Source organism: Peromyscus eremicus, chromosome 1 (assembly GCF_949786415.1).
Source record: "Peromyscus eremicus chromosome 1, PerEre_H2_v1, whole genome shotgun sequence".
Classification (NCBI taxonomy): Eukaryota; Metazoa; Chordata; class Mammalia; order Rodentia; family Cricetidae; genus Peromyscus; species Peromyscus eremicus.
In genome coordinates this window covers 164,912,520-164,936,501 of record NC_081416.1, presented here as the reverse complement: position 1 = coordinate 164,936,501, position 23,982 = coordinate 164,912,520, and the positions used below count along the sequence as shown (strand labels likewise).

The window sequence follows — 23,982 nt, the reverse complement described above, 5'->3', positions numbered from 1 at the left end:
TCTCTGTGTAGCTTTGCGCCTTTCCTGGGACTCACTTGGTAGCCCAGGCTGGCCTCGAACTCACAGAGATCCGCCTGGCTCTGCCTTCCGAGTGCTGGGATTAAAGGTGTGCGCCACCACCGCCCGGCCCTGTTTGTTTTTTTAAGACAGTTTCTCTATGTAGCCCTGGCTGGCCTGGAACTCACTCTGTAGACCAGGCTGGTCTCGAACTCAGAGATCTACCTGTCTCTGCCTCAAAAGTGCTGGGATTAAAGGTATGCACTGTAGGCAGACCTTTCTTTCCCATCTGCCAGTTTCCAAATGACTGACAGGAAGATTTAATATAAATTATAAATGCTCAGTCGATAGCTCAAGCTTATTACTTGTAGTAGGACAGGCCCATAGGGTTGAGGAAATTGGCTCAGACCAGTTGCCAAGGCATGCTCATAATGTACTCCTTATGAGCCAACCTGGAGTTTGCCTGAGGGCCTAGCAACAGGAGCTGTCAAAGTTCATGGTCACTGTCAGAGGTCCTGGTCACTGTGAGAGTTCCTGGTCACTGTCAGAGTTCCTGATCATGCAGAGTCTGCCTAAAGGCCTAACAACAGGTGCTGTCAGAGTTCCTGATCATGTCCAAACTGGGTGCTGGGAGGAGGGTATATAAGGCCTTCCCTGTTATTGAATAAATGAGCTCATTATTTGCCTTCAATGGACTCCTGGTATCTGTGCCATTGATGATGTACCTTCTCACCCCATCCCCCAAGGAAGCTGTTAAAATCAAAGCAATAATTACTAACTAGAGCTTACAACTTAACCCATATTTCTTATCTAAGTTCTACCACATGGCTCATGGCTTGTTACCTCATTTCATACATGTCCTGCTTCCTCTGTGTCTGGCTGGTGACTCCTCTGACTCCACCCTTCTTCCTAGAATTTTTCTAGTCTCATTCTCCTGCCTAACCTTACCCTGTCCAGCTATTGGTCAGTCAGTTTCTTTAGTAAACCAGTCACGGTGACATATATTCACCTAGTGTAAAGGAATATTCTACAGTGCACCACCACAGGTATCTCTCCTCTTTCTTTCTGTTTTCTTTTTAGCGTTTTTTTGGGTTTTTTTGTTTGTTTGTTTGTTTTTTAGACAAGAGTCTCATTATTTAGTCCAAGCTGGCTTAGAACTCAGGACCCTGTTATGGCTGGCTCCTTGTTGATGGGATTATAATTGTGCACTTCCACCATCACAGATTTTTACCCTGTTTTATTTTCCAGAATTTCAACTCCAGGCTAGTTTTCTTTGTGACACCTATTATGTATTTCTGTGCATTGATTTTTTTTTTCTCATGATTTGGTTCAAAAACCTTCACCAAAGGATGTGTATTTCAAGTAGTATGTAAAAAAGCACATAATATTATTTCAGTTTAGTTTGTTTTAATCTCATTAAGCAGATGTGCCTTCCCAAAAGAGTATTGTCTTACATAAACTTTCATTATTGCTGCTCGTCTTGCTCCTGTTCAGCTTCTCAGAAAATACTTTAGAGTTGGGCCATTGATTGAATGCATTTTGTCTGTGTGTGTCACAGGGAAATAAAATAGTCTTGCTTTCTCCTTTTCTTTCAGATTTGGAGTCAAATTATGAAGCTCAAAAATTATCTCCAGACAATCATACTTATAATATAAATTTACCCAAAGAGAGCATAAAGCATGTAAGTAAAACTTTTGACCTCCAGGGCTCCAGTTTTAGTAATGGCCTCAACTATAGAACATTCAAGGGACTACAGAGTTGTCAAGAAGGAAATGATGATCAAAAGATTACCAAGAAGGAAAAAATACCTACTTTTGCCAGCCAAACTATTACTCACAATATAGAAAAAGCATATGAATGTAAAGAGTGTGGGAAGTACTTTGATTGTAGTTCAACTCTTTTTCAGCATCAGACTATTCATATTGGAGAGAAAGCCTATGAATGCAAGGATTGTGGGAAGGCCTTCAGACTCCAACAACAGCTTACAAGGCATCAGAAATCTCACAGTGGTGAGAGACCTTATGAATGTGATGAATGTGGAAAGGCATTTCATCTCCCCAACCTGCTTAAGTACCATAAAACCATTCATACAGGTACAAAACCATTTGAATGTGAGGAATGTGGAAAGTCCTTCAAGCGTGTCTTCCACCTTGTTGAACATAGGAGTGTTCATGCTGGTGTGAAACCATATGAATGTAAGGAATGTGGGAAAGCCTTTAAACGTCGCTCATATGTTACACAGCATCAGAAAATTCATTCTGGTGAGAGACCCTTTCAGTGTAAGGAATGTGGAAAAGCCTTCACTTTTCTGGCACAGCTCACTCGGCATCAGAATATTCATAGTGGAGAGAGATCATTTGAATGTAAGGAGTGTGGGAAGATATTCAGTTTTGGTTCATTTCTTTTGCGGCACCAGAGTATTCATACTGGTGAGAAACCCTTTGAGTGTAAAGTATGTGGAAAGACTTTTAGGCTTCAGTCATACCTTTCTGAGCATAAGAAAACTCACACTGATGAGAAACCTTTCAAGTGCAAGCTGTGTGGGTCAGCCTTCCGACGTAAGGACCAACTTAGTGAGCATCAGAGAACTCATACCGATGTGAAACCCTATCAGTGCAAGGAATGTGGGAAATCCTTTCGACGGCGTTCAGGTTTTACTGATCATCAGAGTATTCACACTGGAAAGAAACCCTTTGGTTGTAAGGAATGTGGAAAAGTCTTTAGACTTAATATACACCTCATACGACATCAGAAATTTCATAGTGGCGAGAGACCTTTTGAATGCAAAGAATGTGGAAAGGCATTTCATCTTTCCAGCCAGCTTAATTACCATAAAAGCATTCATACAAATCAAAAACCATTTGCTTGCAAGGAGTGTGGGAAGTCCTTCAAGCATGTCTCCAGTCTTGTTGGTCATAGAATTATTCATGCTGGTGTGAAACCATATGAATGTAATGAGTGTGGGAAAGCCTTTAATCATCGCTCAAACCTCAAGCAACATCAGAAAATTCATTCTGGTGAAAGACCCTTTCAGTGCAAGGAATGTGGAAAGGCCTTTATTGTTCTGGCACAGCTCACTCGGCACCAGAGCATTCATACTGGAAAGAAATCATTTGAATGTGAACAGTGTGGGTCAGCCTTCAGACTTAAGTCCCTACTCAATCAACATCAGAAAATTCATACTGATGTGAAACCCTATCAGTGCAAGGAATGTGGAAAGGGTTTTGTTCGTGGTACATTCCTTAAAATTCACCAGAGAATCCATACTGGTGAGAAGCCCTTTCAATGTAAGGAATGTGGAGAAGGCTTTCAATATCATTACCAATTTCTTGGACATTTTAGAATTCATACTGGCAAGAATCCTTATGAATGTAAAGAATGTGGGAAGTGCTTTACTTGTGGTAGAGACCTTAAAGTACATCAAAGAATTCACACTGATGAGAAACTTTACCAATGTTAAGAATGTGGGAAGACCTTTAGTCAAAAATCAAACTTGGTCGGACACACTAAAATTCATATTGGAAAGAAGTCTTATGGAAATAAGGAATGTGGAAGTTCCTTTAGCAATAATGCTCAGCTAGCTGTATATCAGAATTTGTATTGGTGAGAAACCATATTGAATGTAAGAAATGTGGGAAAATGTTTAGATTTAGTTCAGCCTTCACTGAATAACAGAGAATTCATACTGGTGTGACACCCTATCAATGTAAAGAATGAGAAAATACCTTCAGTTGGAACTCAGGCCTTCAAAATAAAGGAATCCATGCTTAGGTGAAACCCTATGAATGCAAGGGAACACTTTTAGAATTGGCCAAGCTCTTAAAGCTCTTCACAGAGTCCATAAAAGTCTGAAACCCTATGAATGTGAAACACATGGGAAAGCATTTATTGTAAATGGTGAGCTTACACAACATCCATGATCATCAGGAGTCCTGTGCATGTTAGGCAAGTGGATAAGCCTTTGTATGAAAATTTTAGTGACCATCAGGGAACTCATTTTGGCAAGATTGTGGCTGAAAAGAATTTGGGAAAAACTTTAATCTGCTCTAGTATCTAGTATTTGGCCACCATCAGAGTATTCATATACTCTTCATACCAAGAACCCCTTTGTCTTAGGGTTTCTATTGCTGCAATGAAACCCCAAGACCAAAAAGCAAGTTTGGAAGGAAAGGGTTTATTTGGCTTACACTTCCATATTGCTGTTTGTCACTCAAGGAAGTCATGACAGGAACTAAACAGGTCAGGATCCTGGAGGCAGGAGCTGATGCAGAGGCCATGGAGGGGTGCTGCTTACTGGCTTGCTTCCCATGGCTTGCTCAGCCTGCTCTCTTATATAACCCCCAAACACCAGCCCAGAGGTGGTACCTACGACGGGCTAGACCCTGTACCAGGCTTTTTCTTTTGGGCCATCAACCAGCTCCCAAATTATGACACTGAGACTTATTAGCATTGAATTCTCACCCTTAGCTTAGAACTCTTTTGCTAGCTCTTATACCCTAACTTGTTTCTCTTCATCTGTGTTTTGCCTTGGTGCTTTTTACCTTTTTTACTTTCTTCATATCCTGCTGTCTCTGTTTGGCTGGCTGGAGGCCACCTGGCTTCTTGCCCCATTCACCCCCTCATTCTCTCCTCTCTTCTTCCTCTTGTTCCTCTCTTCTCTAGAGCCTAGATTTCTCCTCCTATTTATCTCTCTGCATGCCAGCCCCATCTGTCCCTCTCCTGCCTAGCTATTGGCTGTTCAGCTTTTTATTAGACCAGTTAGATTCCTTAGGCAAGGTGAAACAGATGCAACACATCTGTATATAACACATATCCTTACATTGTTAAATAAATGCAGCACAAACAACTGTAACACACCTTTACACAGTTAAAGTAATAATCCCCAGTTTAAAAATGTAACACATCTTTACCTAGTTAAAATAATATTCCAAAACAGGGCCTTCCTCATTAATCACTAATTGAGAGAATGCCTTCCAGCTGGATCTCATGGAGGCATTTCCTCAAATAAGGCTACTTCCTCTCCGATAACTCCAGCTTGTCTCAAGTTGACACACAAAAGCAGCCATTACATCCTTTGGGAATGAGAATGTGAGAAGTCTATTATTCATAGGTGATACTCTGTTGGCAATGTCTATGAATGTCAGAAATAATTGGGTAGCCATCATGTTCTTCATTTACTCTCATCTTGTTGATTCTATAAACATAATTCCCCAAACACTACTCACTCAGTACAGTCAACTTAGAACAAGGAACCTTCCATTTTACTGTTTTTTTATCCCATGGATCCTGTGACATTAGACTGTTTACTTTCTTTTGGATAATTCATTTGTCACCAGCACAATACAAGCCAAAGCTGTGGGCACAGAGTTGTAATAGATAATAAAATTCTTGAGAAAGTATTTGGTCCATGCCTGTGTTCTTTAAAATACCTTTTACTTTGCTTTCACTTTTACTAGCATTACTGTAACCAATATGAATAGCAAATTGTATTACAGATAGTTTGGAATAACCTCATGCATTCATCCACTATTAAATTTTAAATAACTTCATTCTGTATACAATCAGATGAGAAGTACTTGAAAGGATTCTCATTCAGAATCCATTCCTTAAGTTTTTTTGTGTGGAGATGTTAAAAACTCAGATGAGTAAGTACTTTTTTAAATGATTAAACCCATAAAATTCAAAAGGTAAACCTATAATTTATGCCCTCTGCCAAGACATTAAGATAAACTAAGCATTTGCAACAGGGCAAGACATTATAGAATCTCCGCCATCTTCGGTTTTTTTCAAGGCCATTTCTGGCTTGACTAGAATTTGACTTCTGATAGAGAATCTTGTGTGAAATTACCCAACTCTATTCTAGGAACCTGAGGTCAAGATGTCCCTGATAATTTAATATGGCTCCTGTTAAACTGCCTTTATATACAAACATCTTCAGATAACTGCTTATCTTGGCTTCTGTTAAACTGCCTGCTTGAGTAAAAGCTCCCCCTGCAGCTGCTGAGCAAGCTAACTGGTTTTTGCTTTTAAAGCCCCTTGCTCTAAAAGCTTGAGGCTACAGTTAAGTCCTGAATACCTGAGTGTAGTCCCAGCCAACTGGAATAAGGACTTTAATTATCAACTGTATCTGAGTGGTGTTCTCTGGTGGTTTTGTCATAACACATTAAAGATAGACAAATTGAAGCCACTTATAAAAATACATGTGTGAATTTTTTCATACTTATGGAAAAGTTGGACTAGTCAACAACACACTTCTGTATCCTCACTTCTGTATCATCAAAATTGTTAACAATTTACAATGTTGATCCAGTTTTTCTGTATACATGGGTATTTGGGGCTATATCAATAAGAATATGTTTTAGCATTGGGCATAGTACTACATGAATGAATCCCAGTAATTGGAAAGCTGAGACAAGAGGATCAAGAGTTGGAGGCAAGCCTAGCTACATAGTGACTTCATGTCCACTTTTGGCTGTACATAGACCCTTTTTCAAAAGAAGTAAAAAAATAAAAATAAAAAGCTGAAGACATGACATTTTACCCCTTACTACATCAGCCAAGATGGAATCTCAACTATCCATGGTACCATAATTATTGAGGAAATGATCCAGAATTTTCCAACATTCAGAAATTTGTCATTGGCCTTCAAACTGTACTTTTTACAAATGTATGTATCCTAAGGAAAATCTAATATATATGATTCAGCCTTGCTCTGTTCTTTATTAAATTTTCAGTGCTGATTGGTCCCAGTGCCCTGTGCATGGTACAGATGTGCTCAGTCACCAAGCTACACTCCCAGCCCTTAGCCATTGCATCTTCTGTCTAAGAGAAGTTAGGTTCAGATGGAACATTTTGGGTAAGAGCACATTGCAGATTCTCTAACATGTTGCAACATGTCCAGAAACACTCAGGTGTTAGCTATTGTAGTATTGATGAAATTAAGCTTGGTCATTTGGGTAAGATGATGGCTTCTAGAGCTTCCAATGGTCTAGTTTGTTGTGGGTAAGTAATTAGTGGAGAGACTATTACTTCCAAGTATTTATAGATATGGATATTCTAATCATAGGTAAACTATAACTAAAAATTGAAATCAATCTGAATGAATAGCATAATAATATTAACATAATTCAAGCCGTGTGGTATAGCCATTGCTGGACTCGGCACAAAGTTGGTACCATTCAGTTGAAGCAGGAAGCCAAGACTTGACTGGAACCTTGATTTTGTTGGCACTTTAGTCACAAGTACTTGCACCTATCCCTAGTATGTGAGCAATTGACAAAGTTGAAAAAGTTTAGCATTAAAGTAAAGAACCTACAGAAGAAACAGAATAAACCCTAAACCAACATAAAGATGCCATCAGCAGTAAGTGAGGATTAATAGTAAATATTTTCATGTTTTAAGACTTTTATGTGTATGTGTGTCTTGCCTGCATGTATGTTAGTGCACTTGCTGTGTGCTTGGTGCCTGAGGTGCCCAGAAGAGGACACCATATCCCCATGGAACTGGAGTTAAAATAGTTGTGAACCACCCTTTGGGTGATGGAGACTGAACATGGGTCCTCTGCCAGAAAATACAGCAAGTGCTCTTACCTGCTGAGCCATCTCTCCGGGCCTGATGATGATAATTGTAATGTAAAAAGAAAATATTTTTTCAAGATCATAAGTTTACATTGATTTTTCTCCATTTATGTTTCTATTATCATTTGAATTTGGTATTTTGCTGGATTCTAAAGTATATTGTTATGGTTTCATCTGGAAAATTCCTCCTATTTAATAACACCTATCTGGAATATTTTCATGTGAATGATCCCTTTGGGAGAGTTTGCTATGTTCCTAGTTCATCATTGTGAAGAGATTTTTCTAGTAGAAAATTCAGTAATGGGTAATATTGAGCATTTTATTGTTTCCACCAAAAAGACTGGAGAGAAGGTATCTGTCACCTTGCAAGACACTGTATGATCATGCTTCTGTTATGTAGAAGCATAGGTGGACATAATGATACAGATTGCTGTGGGTCATCTGTGCAATGTGGAAATAGATGTGTATGTGTTCCCATAGTGTAACACAAATTGCTAAGTGGTCTTATTAATAAAAAACCCAGAGCCAGATATTGGGGTCAATGATGAAAGATCATAGAAGCAGAACAAGCCACATCCAACCTCCCCTTACCAACTCCTCAGCCTCCAGAGCTACTTCCTGTATACTCGCACCTATATACCTTACTGCCATCTTACTTCCTTTCTCCACCCAGCTACATCACTTCCTCTTTCTGCTCAGCTCTATCACTTCCTGTCTGTACAGACCTCCAGACCTCTATGGTTAACTAGTGCTTGGATTAAAGACATGTGCCACCACGTCTGGTTCTATTCCCATTGTGGCCTTGAACTCACAGAATTCCAGATGAATCTCTGCCTCCCAAATGCTAGGATTAAAGGATTGTGCTTCCACTGCCTGACCTCTATATTTAATATAGTGGCTGGCTTTGTCCTCTGATCTCCAGGCAAGCTTTATTTGTCAGAGCACAAATAAAATATCACTACACCATAGTGTCAGGAGTTATTGAATAAGCAATAAATTTACAACCTTTGTCAGTCTTGCTGGTTACAATTTATCAAGTAATCCAAGTTTTTCTTGATAGCTGTTTACTGGCAACCAGAGGTTATTTTATTCCAATCTTGAAGTCAATTTGAAGTCTTCAGTTGCACATTAACATGTCACACAATAATATACAAATATGCAGGTTACAGAGTGTCTCAGAAAGGGATAGAGAGGTTTCAGAGTTTAAAGAGGCTGTGCTGAAGTCCAGACACAGATGATATAGGCCCATGAAAGAGTCTGGAGAGACCAGAAAAAATGTTAGGGAGTGCAGATGCTGTTCAGTAGAGAGGTGAAATGCAAGTCCATATGGCAGGTTGCCTGAGGGTCAGTCTATAGTGAGCTGAGTGTTAAGGACAGGAGAAACTGCACTCAACCTAGAGTGGTAGAGGCAGGTGTTTTTCATTGTAGTAATTTCCTGAGAATAGGGCTCATGATGAGTGACAAGGTAACTAGTCAGTATGTCTGCCACATTTTGGTCGTGAGGTAGTCCTTTTATGGTCCTAGGTAAGCTCATGTGTTTGACCTAATTTGATAGATTTTCAAGTGTCATTACTGGTACAAATAAATTATCAATTTGTACCTCCTGGTGTGCTGGCAGATGGTTATTCACTTATATCAGTAAGGTGTAGAGTCATTTCTTCATGGCACTTACAACTCAAGATAGAGTAATTCAGTCACGGTTCTTGCTTTCTAAAACAGAGCCATTCAATGGTAGGCAGAAAGCTGATATTCCATACAATTCAGAGCAACCATAAGCCAGCCCAGTTGTTCTCCACATGTGCTCATCAGGTTTGGGGTGTGAGGCACCCGTGCTTTTCATCCTCAGGACCACATTCCATGTCAGTCAATCTCCTGCACCAGTTATGGTCTTTAGGTTTCTCTTGTAGTTACTTTGCATCAGTCATAGTGAAAACGATCTCCTTGGTTCCCCAGTGAATACTGTTATTTTTCCAGGAGCTCTCCCCCATATTCATTACACTCTGCTTACATAGTTACAAAAATAGTAATATTTATCAGTTGGCTATGGCTATCAGAAGTTGATTAGATATGTTCCTCTAAGGTTCTGCTGGGTATAGCCAGCCAATGGGAGGTATTTTGCCAATTTTAGAACACTTTCTTTAACATGGCTTAGTATTTGTAAAATCTGGGTCAAAGGTGTTTTTTAAAAAAATCATAACAACAACAAAACCTCTTTTCTAAATTTTCTGTAAGTTTAAAAAGCTTCATTTTGTCGTCAGTATTGGGGAGATAACCCTCCACACTGCCAGTAGCCAGAGGAATCCATTCTCCCTTAGGAACCTCTAAATAAAGCTGAGTCCTTGTTTCCACCACAGAAGGTTTTCAGGATGAGCTAGAATAAAGCAAAATAGTTTATTAAGTTAAAGGAGAGGGGAAGACAGTGTGTGTGTGTATATATATATATACACACACATAAAACATTGCTCAAATAATGCAGTTTACAACAAGGTCTAAAGGTGAAGCATATTTAAGTAAAGTTAAAAACATGAGGTAAAGTTTACTGATTTAAGATCTATTTTTATTTTGATTATGTGTACACATGTAAATCTGTGTGAGGATATGTGCATATGATTGCAGGTACCTGTGCAGTTCAGAAGAGGTTGTTGGACACCCTGGAGCTTGAGTTATAGGCAATTGTGAGTCATTTAATGTATGTACTGGGAAGTGAACTCGGGTCCGCCACAAGAATGGCATGTGCTCTTAATCATGGTACCATCTCAGCTCCTGATTTATTTATTTCTCCTAAAGACTTTCATAAATAACACTGTAGGGTAGCATTGGATGTGTTGTGTAGGTACAGGGATGTAAGGAGGAGGAGAGATAATACAGTCAAATGCAAAGCCACAAACCTGGCCCTGCGTTAGGACAGTTGGTTGTTTAACCCTCTTTGAGTTGTCTTAGGGAGACAAGTGCTCTCACTAGAGGCAGTTCAGTTTTACCAACTGTGTTGAATGTGAGGAGTATAGGAAGCCTTAAGTGAGTGTGTAAGGAGTAGATGCAATCTTTAATGAATGTTTGCTGTTGGTATGAGCATGGGCATGGCCCCTTCAAGGACCCCAGTACTTCAAACCGATGGGAATGGCAGGGCCTTCTCTGGGTTAGGCTCTGGGAAATGCCTTTCCCTGGTCCATATGTGGATACTGACAGTGTGTACAGAAAATGTCGACCTCAGCTTCCTCCTGGATGTTTGCAGCCTGAGCCCCAACAGAGACCAATGTCTGAGATTTTCTGACCGCCCCCTTCTTCAGCTGCATCTGATAAACAAACCTCCTTGGCTCAGATGTAGGAAAAAAAACCCTAAGTGATTATTGTAACAGGCCCCCAACTTAGCACAACTGACCCTATAATGGAAGGACCATTCATGCCATAAAACTCAGAACAACCTGCCAAAACAAAGACCTAATCCATCAAAGTCCATAGTTCTAGGAAAGTCTCTAAATGGACTAACCTTGCCTTTTGGCTTCTGCAGTTCTGTTTCTGGCTAACTGTTCTTGTTAACTGGATATGGTTTTGGTGCTTAAAACTCACACTGAGAAAGACTCGGGGCTACACTTGGATCCTGAACACCAGTGTAGTCGTTGTTGAGCTAATAGAATTTCTATTGGCTTAAACCCACCTCTGAGAAATTTTCCCTGCTGAGTACTCTTGCAGGCTACCTTTTAAAATAACAAAAAAGCCTCCCCACCAAAGCCAGTTTTAAACTAATGGCGAACTTTCTTCAGCCATCTCCTGTCGCTGTATTAAAAAACCGTCCTTGGGGCTGGAGAGATGGCTCAGCGGTTAAGAGCAGTGATTGTTCTTCCAGAGGTCCTGAGTTCAATTCCCAGTAACCACATGGTGGCTCACAGCCATCTGTAATGAGATATGGTGTCCTCTTCTGGCCTGCAGACAGACATACAGACAGAGCACTGTATACATAATAAATAAATCTTTAGAAAAAAAAAACCGTCCTTTTCTCCCTCTTCCTCTTCCTTTGGTTGACTGTATTTACAAAGTTCTTAGTTACAAAAAGTCTTGGCCAAGTCTAAGAACCTCTATCTCACTATCAGATATGTAGGAAGGGACACCTTCCCACTATTCTTACGGGTTTCCTTGGACATCCAGAGATGCCTGGAACTGGGAACTCCTACCTAAATAAATGCTTATTTCTTTTTGAATATCTGCCTCCTTTTTCTCCCTGAATCTAACCGCCCACTGTATATGTCTCTGCTCACTTCAGCCTACATCTCCACACCTCCCCTGAACTTGCCATTCCTGGTGACTGGCAGTGAATGTTATTCAGGCTGCAGCATTTACTAATGGATCCTCTTGGGGCTGGAGAGATGGCTCAGCTGTTAAAGGTTAGGCTGACAACCAAAAATATAAGAGTTCTATTCCCAGCACCCATATGACAGCTCACAACTGTCTGTAACTCCAGTTCCAAGAGATACGACATTCCACACAGACATACATGCAGGCAGGACACCAGTGCACATAAAATAAAAATACAAAAGAAAGGGACCCTCTTCCCTTTTTAAAAATTCATATAACAATTATTTTGTTTTTTACCGTGCTTATCTTAATTCATGATACACCAGAAAGGATTTATTAAATTGTTACTCTCCTTATATGCTATGTTTCTGTATAAGAGCTCTTGTTTCTGTATTAAAGTAACTTCCGAGCAAACTTAGTATTTTAAAGGCTAACCTGCAGGTAGAAAACTTAAAGTTCTAAGTTTATAAGGACAACTAACTTATAAACTGTTAAGAATAAATGTTAATAAACTATTAAAGATAATTAAGAAATACAACTTATTGCTTATTGCTCAACTTAACTGTAAACTATTAAGGATCAATTGGACTTAAATTATAAACTATTGAAGATAATCATTAAGATCCAAATTAAAACTTGATCATCTTAGTAATGATCAAATTCTCTAATGTATATAAAATCATAATTATATATGTGCTAAGTATGCTGAATATAATCAATTCACTTCTTTTTTTTTTTAATTTTTATTTTGCAATACAATTCAGTTCTACATATCAGCCACAGATTCCCTTGTTCTCCCCCCTCCCGCCCCCCTCACCTTCCCCCCAGCCCGCCCCCCATTCCAATCTCCTCCAGGGCAAAGCCTTCCCCACAGACTGGGATCAACCTGGTGGACTCAGTCCAGGTAGGTCCAGTCCCCTCCTCCCATGCCGAGCCAAGGGACCCTGCATAGGCCCCAGGTTTCAAACAGCCAACTCATGCAATGAGCACAGGACCCGGTCCCACTGCCTGGATGCCTCCCAAACAGATCAGGCCAATCAACTGTCTCACCCACTCAGAGGGCCTGATCCAGTTGGTGACCCCTCAGCCATTGGTTCATATTTCATGTGTTTCCGTTTGTTTGGCTATTTGTCTCTGTGCTTTATCCGACCTTGGTCTCAACAATTCTCGCTCATATAAACCCTCCTCATTCTCGCTAATTGGACTCCCAGAGATCCACCTGGGGCCTAGTCATGGATCTCTGCATCCAGATCCCTCAGTAGTTGGATGAGGTTTCTAGCACGACAATTAGGGTGTTTGGCCATCCCATCACCAGAGTAGGTCAGTTCGGACTGTCTCTCGACCATTGCCAGCAGTCTGTTGTGGGGGTATCTTTGTGGATTTCTGTGGGCCTCTCTAGCACTTTGTTTCTTCCTGTTCTCATGTGGTCTTCATTTACCATGGTCTCCTATTCCTTGTTCTCCCTCTCTGTTGTTGATCCAGCTGGGATCTCCCACTCACCCAAGCTCTCTTTCCCTCGACCCTCGCCCTTCACTACCCCCACTCATGTCCAGGCTGTTCATGTAGATCTCATTCCATTTCTCTGTCGTTGGGCGATCCCTGTGTCTTTCTTGGGGTCCTGTTTTCCAGGTAGCCTGCCTGGTGATGTGAGTAGCAGTCCAGTCATCCTTGTTCCACATCTAGTATCCTGTTATGAGTGAGTACATACCATGTTTGTCTTTCTGAGTCTGGGATACCTCACTCAGGATGATTTTTTCTAGATCCATCCATTTTTCTGCAAACCTCATGATGTCATTGTTTTTCTCTGCTGAGTAGTATTCCATTGTGTATATGTACCACATTTTGTTTATCCATTCTTCAGTTGAAGGGCATCTAGGTTGTTTCCATGTTCTGGCTATTACAAACAACGCTGATATGAACATAGCTGAACAAGTGCTCTTGTGGTGTGGTTGAGCATTCCTTGGGTATATGCCCAAGAGTGGTATAGCTGGATCTTGGGGGAGATGGATTCCCAACTTTCTAAGAAAGCGCCATATTGATTTCCAAAGTGGTTGTACAAGCTTGCATTCCCACCAGCAGTGGAGGAGAGTTCCCCTAGCTCCACATCCTCTCCAGCATCAGGTGTCTTCAGTGTTTTTGATCTTAGCCATTCTGACAGGCGTAAGGTGGTATCTCAGAGTTGTTTTGATTTGCATTTCCCTGATGATTAGGGATGTTGAGCAATTCCTTAAATGTCTTTCAGCCATTTGAGTTTCCTCTGTTGAGAATTCTCTGTTTAGTTCTATAGCCCATTTCTTAATTGGACTGTTGGGCATTTTGATGTCTAATTTCTTGAGTTCCTTATATATTCTGGATATCAGTCCTCTGTCAGATGTGGGGTTGGTGAAGATCTTTTCCCATTCTGTAGGCTGTCGCTTTGCTTTGTTGACCGTATCCTTTGCCCTACAAAAGCTTCTCAGTTTCAAGAGGTCCCATTGATTGATTGTTTCTCTCAGTGTCTCTGCTACTGGTGTTCTATTTAGAAAGTGGTCTCCTATGCCAATGTGTTCAAGACTACTTCCTACTTTCTCTTCTAGCAGGTTCAGAGTAGCTGGATTTATGTTGAGGTCCTTGATCCACTTCGACTTAAGTTTTGTGCACGGTGATAGATATGGATCTATTTGCAGCCTTCTACATGTTGATATCCAGTTTTGCCAGCACCATTTGTTGAAGATGCTTTCTTTTTTCCATTGTGCACTTTTGGCTTCTTTGTCAAAAATTATTTGTTCATAGGTGTGCGGATTAATGTCAGGGTCTTCAATTCGATTCCATTGGTCCACATGTCGGTTTTTATGCCAGTACCAAGCTGTTTTTATTACTGTAGCTCTATAGTAGAGCTTGAAGTCAGGGATCGTGATGCCTCCAGAGGTTGTTTTATTGTACAGGATTCTTTTGGCTATCCTGGGTTTTTTGTTTTTCCATATGAAGTTGAGTATTATTCTTTCCAGGTCTGTGAAGAATTGTGTTGGTATTTTGATGGGGATTGCATTGAATCTGTAGATTGCTTTTGGTAAGATTGCCATTTTTACTATGTTAGTTCTGCCTATCCATGAGCATGGGAGATCTTTCCATTTTCTGACATCTTCTTCAATTTCTTTTTTCAGGGACTTAAAGTTCTTGTCATATAGGTCCTTCACTTGCTTGGTTAGTATTACCCCAAGGTATTTTATGTCATTTGTGGCTATAGTAAAGGGTGATGTATCTCTGATTTCCTTCTCCGCTTTTTTGTCCATTGTATATAGGAGGGCTACTGATTTTTTGGAGTTGATCTTGTATCCTGCTATGTTGCTGAAGGTGTTTATAAGCTGTATCAGTTCCTTGGTGGAATCTTTGGGGTTGCTCAAGTATACTATCATGTCATCTGCAAATAGGGAAAGCTTGACTTCTTCCTTTCCAATTTGTATCCCCTTAATCTCCTTATGTTGTCTTATTGCTCTGGCTAGAACTTCAAGTACTATATTGAATAAGTATGGGGAGAGTGGACAGCCTTGCCTCGTTCCTGATTTTAGTGGAATCGCTTTGAGTTTCTCTCCATTTAATTTGATGTTGGCTGTTGGCTTGCTGTAAATTGCCTTTATTATGTTTAGGTATGTTCCCTGTATTCCTGATCGCTCCAAGACCTTTATCATGAAGGGGTGTTGGATTTTGTCAAATGCCTTTTCAGCATCTAGTGAGATGATCATGTGGTTTTTTTCTTTGAGTTTGTTTATATGGTGTATCACATTGACAGACTTTCGTATGTTGAACCATCCTTGCATCCCTGGAATGAATCCTACTTGATCATGGTGGATAATTGTTTTGATGTGTTCTTGGAGTCTGTTTGCCAGTATTTTATTGAGTATTTTTGCATCAATGTTCATGAGGGAGATCGGTCTGTAGTTCTCTTTCTTTGTTGTATCCTTGTTTGGTTTGGGAATCAGGGTAATTGTAGCCTCATAGAAGGAGTTTGGTAATGTTCCTTCTGTTTCTATTGTATGGAACAATTTAGAGAGTATTGGTATTAACTCTTCTTTGAAGATCTGGTAGAATTCTGCACTGAAACCATCTGGTCCTGGGCTTTTTTTGGTTGGGAGACTTTTAATGACTGTTTCTATTTCGTTAGGGGTTATTGGACTATTTAAATAGTTTATCTGGTCTTGATTTAATTTAGGTATGTGGTACCTATTCAGAAAATTATTCATTTCTTTTAGGTTTTCCAGTTTTGTGGAATAGAGGTTTTTGAAGTATGACCTGATGATTCTCTGGATTTCCTCAATGTCTGTTGTTATGTCCCCCTTTTCATTTCTGATTTTGTTGATTTGGATGCTCTCTCTCTGTCTTTTGGTTAGTTTGGATAAGGGCTTGTCTATCTTGTTGATTTTCTCAAAGAACCAACTCTTTGTTTCATTAATTTTTTGTATTGTTCTCTTTGTTTCTATTTTATTGATTTCAGCTCTCACTTTGATAATTTCCTGGCATCTATTTTTCCTGGGAGACTTTGCTTCTTCCTGTTCTAGAACTTTCAGGTGTGCTGTTAAGTCACTAGTGTGAGATTTCTCCAGCTTATTTATGTGGGCGTTTAGTGCTATGAATTTCCCTCTTAGTACTGCTTTCATAGTGTCCCATAGGTTTGGATATGTGGTGTCTTCATTTTCGTTGATCTCTAGGAAGTCTTTAATTTCTTTCTTTATTTCTTCCTTAACCCATTGGTGATTCAGGTGGATATTGTTCAGTTTCCATGAGATTGTAGGTTTTCTGTAGTTTTTGTTGTTGTTGAAATCCAACTTTAGACCATGGTGGTCTGATAGAACACAGGAGGTTATTCTAATTGTTTTGTATCTGTTTAGATTTGCTTTGTGACCAAGTATGTGGTCGATTTTAGAGAAGGTTCCATGGGGTGCTGAGAAGAAGGTATATTCTTTTTTGTTAGGATGGAATGTTCTGTAGATGTCGATTAAGTCCATTTGAGTCATGACATCAGTTAAGTCCTTTATTTCTCTGTTAAGTTTCGATTTGGGGGATCTGTCCAGTGGTGAAAGTGGGGTGTTGAGGTCTCCCACTATTAATGTGTGGGGTTTTATATGTGATTTAAGCTTTAATAATGTTTTTTTTACATATGTGGGTGCCCTTGTGTTTGGGGCATAAATGTTCAGAATTGAGACTTCATCTTGGTGGATCTTTCCTGTGATGAGTATGTAATGCCCTTCTTGATCTCTTTTGATTGATTTTAGTTTGAAGTCTATTTTGCTGGATATCAGGATGGCTACACCCGCTTGTTTCTTAAGACCGTTTGATTGGAAAGTCTTTTCCCAGCCTTTTATTTTTAGGTAGTGTCTATCTTTGAATTTGAGATGTGTTTCTTGTATGCAGCAGAAAGATGGGTCCTGCTTTCGTATCCATTCTGTAAGCCTATGTCTTTTTATAGGTGAATTAAGTCCATTGATATTGAGAGATATTAATGTCCAGTGATTGTTCATTCCTGTTATTTTTTGGTGGTGATGTGTGTGTACTTTTCTTCGTTGGGGTCTACTGCTGTGGCTTTATCTATTGCCTGTGTTTTCGAGGTTGTATCTGACTTCCTTAGGTTGGAATTTTCCTTCTAGTGCTTTCTGTAGGCCTGGGTTTGTGGATAAATATTGTTTAAATCTGGCTTTGTCATGGAATGTCTTGTTCACTCCATCTATGAGGATTGAAAGTTTTGCTGGGTATATTAGTCTAGGCTGACATCCATGGTCTCTTAATGTCTGCATTACATCTGTCCAGGACCTTCTGGCTTTCAAAGTCTCCATTGAGAAGTCGGGTGTTATTCTGATAGGTTTGCCTTTATATGTCACTTGGCCTTTTTCCTTTGCTGCTCTTAATATTCTTTCTTTATTCTGTACGTTTAATTGTTTAATTATTATGTGGCGAGGGGACTTTTTTGGGGGGTCTAGTCTGTTTGGTGTTCTATAGGCTTCCTGTATCTTCATAGGCATTTCCTTCTTTAAGTTGGGAAAGTTTTCTTCTATGATCTTGTTGAATATATTTTCTGTGCCCTTGAGTTGGTATTCTTCTCCTTCTTCTACCCCTATTATTCGTAGGTTTGGTCTTTTCATGGTGTCCCAAATTTCTTGGACATTTTGGTTCATGACTTTGTTGACTTTAGTGTTTTCTTTGACTGATGAATCTATTTCTTCTATTGTATCTTCAACGCTAGAGATCCTCTCTTCCATCTCTTGCATTCTGTTGATTATACTTGCATCTGAAGTTCCCAATCGTTTTCTCAGATTTTCTATTTCCAGCATTCCCTCTGTTTGTGTCTTCTTCATTTTTTCTATTTCCCTTTTCAGGTCTTGGACTGTTTCCTTCATTTGTTTCATTGATTTTTCTTGATTTTCTTTCAGTATTTTATTGTTCTCTTCCAGGACTTTTTTGATTTCTTCTAATTTGTTTGCCCTTTCCTCTAGTTGTTTACAGCGTTCTTCACATTTTTTTGTCTTTTCCTCTACACGAGCCTCTAGCTTCTTCATGATGACATTCATAAGGCTATTTTCTTCTGCTTCTTCCAATTTCTGATGTTCAGGTCTAGGTGTTGGAGGAGGGCTAGGGCCTGGTGATGGTGTATTACTATTCATTTTGTTGTATGTGTTTCTGCCTTGACGTCTGCCCATCTCCTTGTGGTTCGTTCCTGGCCTTATCCGCACACTTGGTTCAGACAGAGCTGACAGATTCAGGAAGTCTCTCTCTCTTGTCCAGATGGGAGCTCTCTTGTCCAAATTGGAAGTCCGGGGCAGGATGGGAATTCTTGTTCAGAAGGGAAGTCCGGGGGAGGATGGGTCCTCTCCTCTCTCTCTCTCTCTCTCTCTCTCTCTCTCTCTCTCTCTCCTCCAGATGGAAAATCCAGGGCAAGATGGGAGCTGGGGGCCAGCCTCTAAGTCTCAAGAAGAGGCTTGGGGCTCAGGCAGATGGGCGTGGGGGCAGGGCGTGGAGACTGCAGGGTCTGCCAAGGGTCTTGGGGAAGGGGATCCTTCCCGGTTGGGGTAGAAGGGCACCTGCCCGGGTACCAGAACCTGGGGCCAAGTTGGGCAGGTCTTCCCCGGAGTGGTTGGTGCCCAGGGATGGGGTCGGGGGCAAGCTAGGGCACTCACCTGTGCTTCAGAAGGGAAGTCCGGGGCAAGATGGGAGCTGAGGGGCCGGCCTCTAAGTCTCAGGAAGAGGCTTGGGGCTCAGGCAGATGGGCGTGGGGGCAGGGCGTGGAGACTGCAGGGTCTGCCAAGGGTCTTGGGGAAGGGGATCCTTCCCGGTTGGGGTAGAAGGGCACCTGCCCGGGTACCAGAACCTGGGGCCAAGTTGGGCAGGTCTTCTCCGGAGTGGCTGGTGCCCAGGGATGGGGTCGGGGGCAAGCTAGGGCATTCACCTGTGCTTCAGAAGGGAAGGCCGGGGCAAGATCGGAGCTGGGGGCCGGCCTCTAAGTCTCAGGAAGAGGCTTGGGGCTCAGGCAGATGGGCGTGGGGGCAGGGCGTGGAGACTGCAGGGTCTGCCAAGGGTCTTGGGGAAGGGGATCCTTCCCGGTTGGGGTAGAAGGGCACCTGCCCGGGGACCAGAACCTGGGGCCAAGTTGGGCAGGTCTTCCCCGGAGTGGCTGGTGCCCAGGGATGGGGTCGGGGGCAAGCTAGGGCACTCACCTGTGCTTCAGAAGGGAAGTCCGGGGCAAGATGGGAGCTGAGGGGCCGGCCTCTAAGTCTCAGGAAGAGGCTTGGGGCTCAGGCGGATGGGCGTGGGGGCAGGGCGTGGAGACTGCAGGGTCTGCCAGGGGTCTTGGAGAAGGGGATCCTTCCCGGTGGGGCTAGAAGGGCACCTGCCCGGGGACCAGAACCTGGGGCCAAGTTGGGCAGGTCTTCCCCGGAGTGGCTGGTGCCCAGGGATGGGGTCGGGGGCAAGCTCTCAATTCACTTCTTAGCCCCTGGCATTTAAAATGTTTAAGCTTCCCACTTTAGACAAAACTGCCATGCCTCTACTGCCAGGGTTTTGCCCAAATTGTAGTTTGAGATCATTTAGATTATATCCCCATTTACCAGGTCTAAAGATAATTTGCCTTGCTATCTAACTTCAAATAAAAGATAGCTCACCAAACAGATTTCTAAATGATCTTTTACTGTCCCTTTGAGTAAAGGGATTCACTTTACTTTGGCTGTTATCAATAACCAGTCCCCTATGTCTCCTGAGGAATCAAATGTACAAATGCTTCTAGATGTAAGTTTTTAAGGATATGAAAGCTTAGATATAGAGAAGATTTAGGAAACTTAAAATATAACTTTTGATATATAAATTGCCAATTATTGGGATAGATAAACATATAAACATCCAGATATGTTATAACTGATACACAAATCTCAATAAATAACCTAGAGATACTGAGAATGTATGCCTAAATTAGATGTATGGATAAAGTTTTTATTGAGGTCTGACATATATAGTTTTTAAGAATGGACGTATATATGCCTTAATACAGAGTCTACAGACCTCCCCCAGAAGAAACACTGGGGCTAATAATAGGCCATAGCTCCTCTGTTGAACAAGGTATAAAAATTGTCCCAGGAATGGTTGATCCTGACTTTACTGCGAAAATTAAGATTATTGCAAACCTCCTACAAAAACCATTCAGATCCATATAGCTCCCTTAGGAGCTGCCTGTTTGGATTAAAGTGTTATGGCTTTCTGGGTTCAGAAATTAAATATTCCAGACTAACTAAATGCTTAAAATACAGGGAAAAAATAATTAAATTGCTAGACATAAGCATGGACATTTCTTATGTTTCAGGAAAAGATTGGCCAAATAATTGAAATGGCTACTACTTCTTCATCTCTTATAGGCCTAGGTCAAGCTAATAATATAGCCAGAAGCCCAAGAATATTAAGATGGTCAGATGGAGAAAATTATGGTATATTCTGCCCATATGTCATCCTCCATACCTAACACACTGTGAGAAAAAGTCATACTGTAACAATCGGATGTATCATTAAACTCTGCTATGAACTAATATCAGCTCAAATGCTATAGATGGGTTTTAAACTTAAAAGAACTTGAGTATATAAGCCCAAGGCATAATTGAGCCCATTATTCCAGAAATTGTAAGTGACAGACATGGCCTTGGATATCAAAATTTATCCTAGGGGCCACTGTCCAAAGCTGACCCCATTACTTGGAGATCTGATGTTCTTCTTATCTAGGTTAAGCAATGACCTTTAAATACTGAGAGAATTGTAACTGCTACCTGTCTGGTGGAAAAAAAAACCTAAATATTGGGCATATAAAGCCCCCCACCAGCCCTTAAATGCTGTGGGATGTTCTGTATGCTGTAAATATATGTTGCTATGATTGATTGATAAATAAAATGCTGATTGGCCGGTAGCCAGGCAGGAAGTATAGGATAGGTGGGACAGAGAGAGAGGAGAATGCTGAGTGGAAGAAGGCTGAGTCAGAGAGACGCTGCCAGCTGCCGTGATGAGAAGCAACATGTTAAGATACTGGTAAGCCACGAGCCACGTGGCAACTTATAGATTAATAGAAATGGGTTAATTTAAGATATAAGAACAGCTAGCAAGAAGCCTGAGCCATTAGGCCATATAGTTTATAAATAATATAAGTCTCTGTGTTTTGCTTGGGTCTGAGGGCTGCAGGAGCTGGGCAGGAACAGGATAACTTCAGCTACACTTAAATCACCTCAATAATTTTTATTTAGAAAAATCAGGGTTATAGACTATCATAAGAACTTAAGAAATTAAATAAAATTTATTGAAGCCAAGGGGAATCTCACAGCCTGGCTTGCCATCTCCAATGGCCATCCCTAAAAATCAAAAAATAATTGTCATAAATTACAAGATTACTTCTTTACCATACCTCCTTACCCTAAAGATTGTCAGCATTTCGCTTTTAGCTTGCCTTTTAACCCTGACACAATGGAAATCAAAAGCTGACATACAGAGTAGGAGTTGCAAGTTCTATTTATCCAGGACTTATTTTATTGGGCAGAGTTCCTCAGTGTATGTTTAGATTAACAATCAGACAATCAGAACTAACTGTCAATTGCAGCTCCCTCATAGTCCCCCAACCCAATAATAATATACATGTGTATATATATGTACATATGTACATATTGCAATACATTTATTGCATAGGTGATATTATATTTATATCAAACTATAAAACTTATGAGTCTAGATTGGCAGATAGGTCTACAGGACCTTATGATTTATGGCCATGTTATAAGAGGTAATACAATATTTTGTCACTGCTTTCCAATTTTAGGAAGGCCTAAAGCTCATAATTGGAGAAAAGCTTTACATATACTTCAAGAGCTCTTAAGTACTGATGCTTAAATTTTCATATCTCCCACTACAGGCATTCTTATTATCCCCAGGCCAAGCCACAAAGTTAAACCTAAGCCTCACTGGTATTTGAAAAAGTCCTGATGTTTTCATAACATCTGAAAGAAGATATGCTTACATGTCTTCACAGGACACTAATCTGCCTTTATGAATCCTAGATTGCCTGGTCACATCATATACTAGGCTGCTGCAGGACAAAGGTGCTCTATAGCTGTCAGTCTGATTACAGGCTGTTAATTACTCATAGATTCTTAATATTGACTTTATGAATGAATTGATATAATTCCAGATCCTTTTGATGAACTCTGTCATCAATGATATCAAAACTTATAGGAATATAATTATGAATAATAATTCTATTCTAAATGTATTTTTATTAATTCTGATCAAAAGATGAACAAGATTTGATACACACATACACACACACACACACACACGCACGCATGCGCGCACACACACACACACACACACACACACACACATATATATATAAATGAAACATTTCAGATTTCATTCTCTGACTATCCTGCTGTTTTGTTGAGACTCCAAGGTTTCATAATTTTGCTCTGACAATTCACCACTGTTATCATATTGTTAATATGTCTAAAGATTTTGTCTTTTAAGAAGGTTCTTATAAGCTTCAGGAGATCAAAATTCGTCAGTGCTCACAAACCAAGAAGGACCAGGAGGATCGTAACCTGACTACAGTTTATATCTCCCACTTACAAATTTTCTTTTTTTTTCCTCTGTGGGAGAGGGGAACCTTCCCTCTCCCTGACCTAAAATCCCCTTCTCTCATCTGCTAAAACCATGCATTTAACATTCCATAGGTACCCCTAAGAGGAAAAGTTTTCTCTTTGAAATTCCTCATCTTTAAAACTCCTCAACTGCATGTTTTACCATTAATACATATATTTATTCCAAGCAGAAATTCTAATCATCTAAAGAGTTACAAGTTGTTACCCTCTGGACCACAGACATGCTGTCTAGCTGCAGGTCTGCACCCCACCCTCCAGCCCACAGGGATGTGCTGTCCAGCTCAGCCCTGCACCCCGCCTTCTAGCCCACGAGACAAGAAATCCTGCTACACATGTCCCACAGAGCCTGAAACAGCCCGTGCTTCCTGGGTTTCTACTTCATTCCAGCCTTCAAGACCCTCAGCTTTGTCCCCCATCTCATCAGGAAGTAACCATGAGAGACTTCTACAGCCCCTTTGTCACTTACCCCAGCCCCTGTCCAGCCCCTGATCCTGAAATGTATATACTATCAGATATTCCCCTCATGTACTTTCCATAACTGTTCTACATGTAAGTCTTGCTGTGTACACCCTGACACAGGTTATTACTGTCCTATCATAGCTTATGGTTTAATATTGCATTGATTACAAATTTAAATTAGGTAAGCTTCAGCTGCAGCCTTGGTCTCACAGATGCTCATGACTAATTCAGGTAATTTTATCTAACTATACCTCCTTAAAATACAGCTTAACCAAATTTATACCACTACCAGAGATTAATAGATAGAGTCAATATCCCAAACTAATCATTTCTTTTTGATAAGTCAAAATCATAGTATTTAGACACATTTGACCATATTATGATATACTAGCTAATGATAGATTTTTATTATATTCCTCTGCTCCCTTTCTTGGGACAGAGATATTCTAGTTGTATATAAATATACCTATTAGATGTTTAAACTAATTCTCAGCTTGCCATCTATATAGATTATT

The 23,982-nt window shown here is 40.5% G+C and overlaps 1 protein-coding gene across 4 annotated transcripts in view; it reads left to right on the top strand.

Annotated features, from left to right (window-relative positions):
• Window positions 1–3,767, top strand: part of LOC131924101 (zinc finger protein 60-like) — a 33,448-nt gene extending 29,681 nt beyond the window's left edge. The window contains exons 1-3 of one of the 4 annotated variants that reach the window (XM_059279345.1): window positions 481–587; window positions 1,593–1,678; window positions 1,904–3,767. In XM_059279345.1, the coding sequence (XP_059135328.1) occupies window positions 494–587; window positions 1,593–1,678; window positions 1,904–3,457 (1,734 nt within the window). In that variant the 5' untranslated portion in view covers window positions 481–493 and the 3' untranslated portion in view covers window positions 3,458–3,767. Of the gene's footprint in view, window positions 1–480; window positions 588–1,592 lie in introns of those variants that run through there. The other 3 variants (XM_059279340.1, XM_059279332.1, XM_059279328.1) reach the window with 3 other exon arrangements.
• The last annotated feature ends 20,215 nt before the right edge of the window (window positions 3,768–23,982 follow it).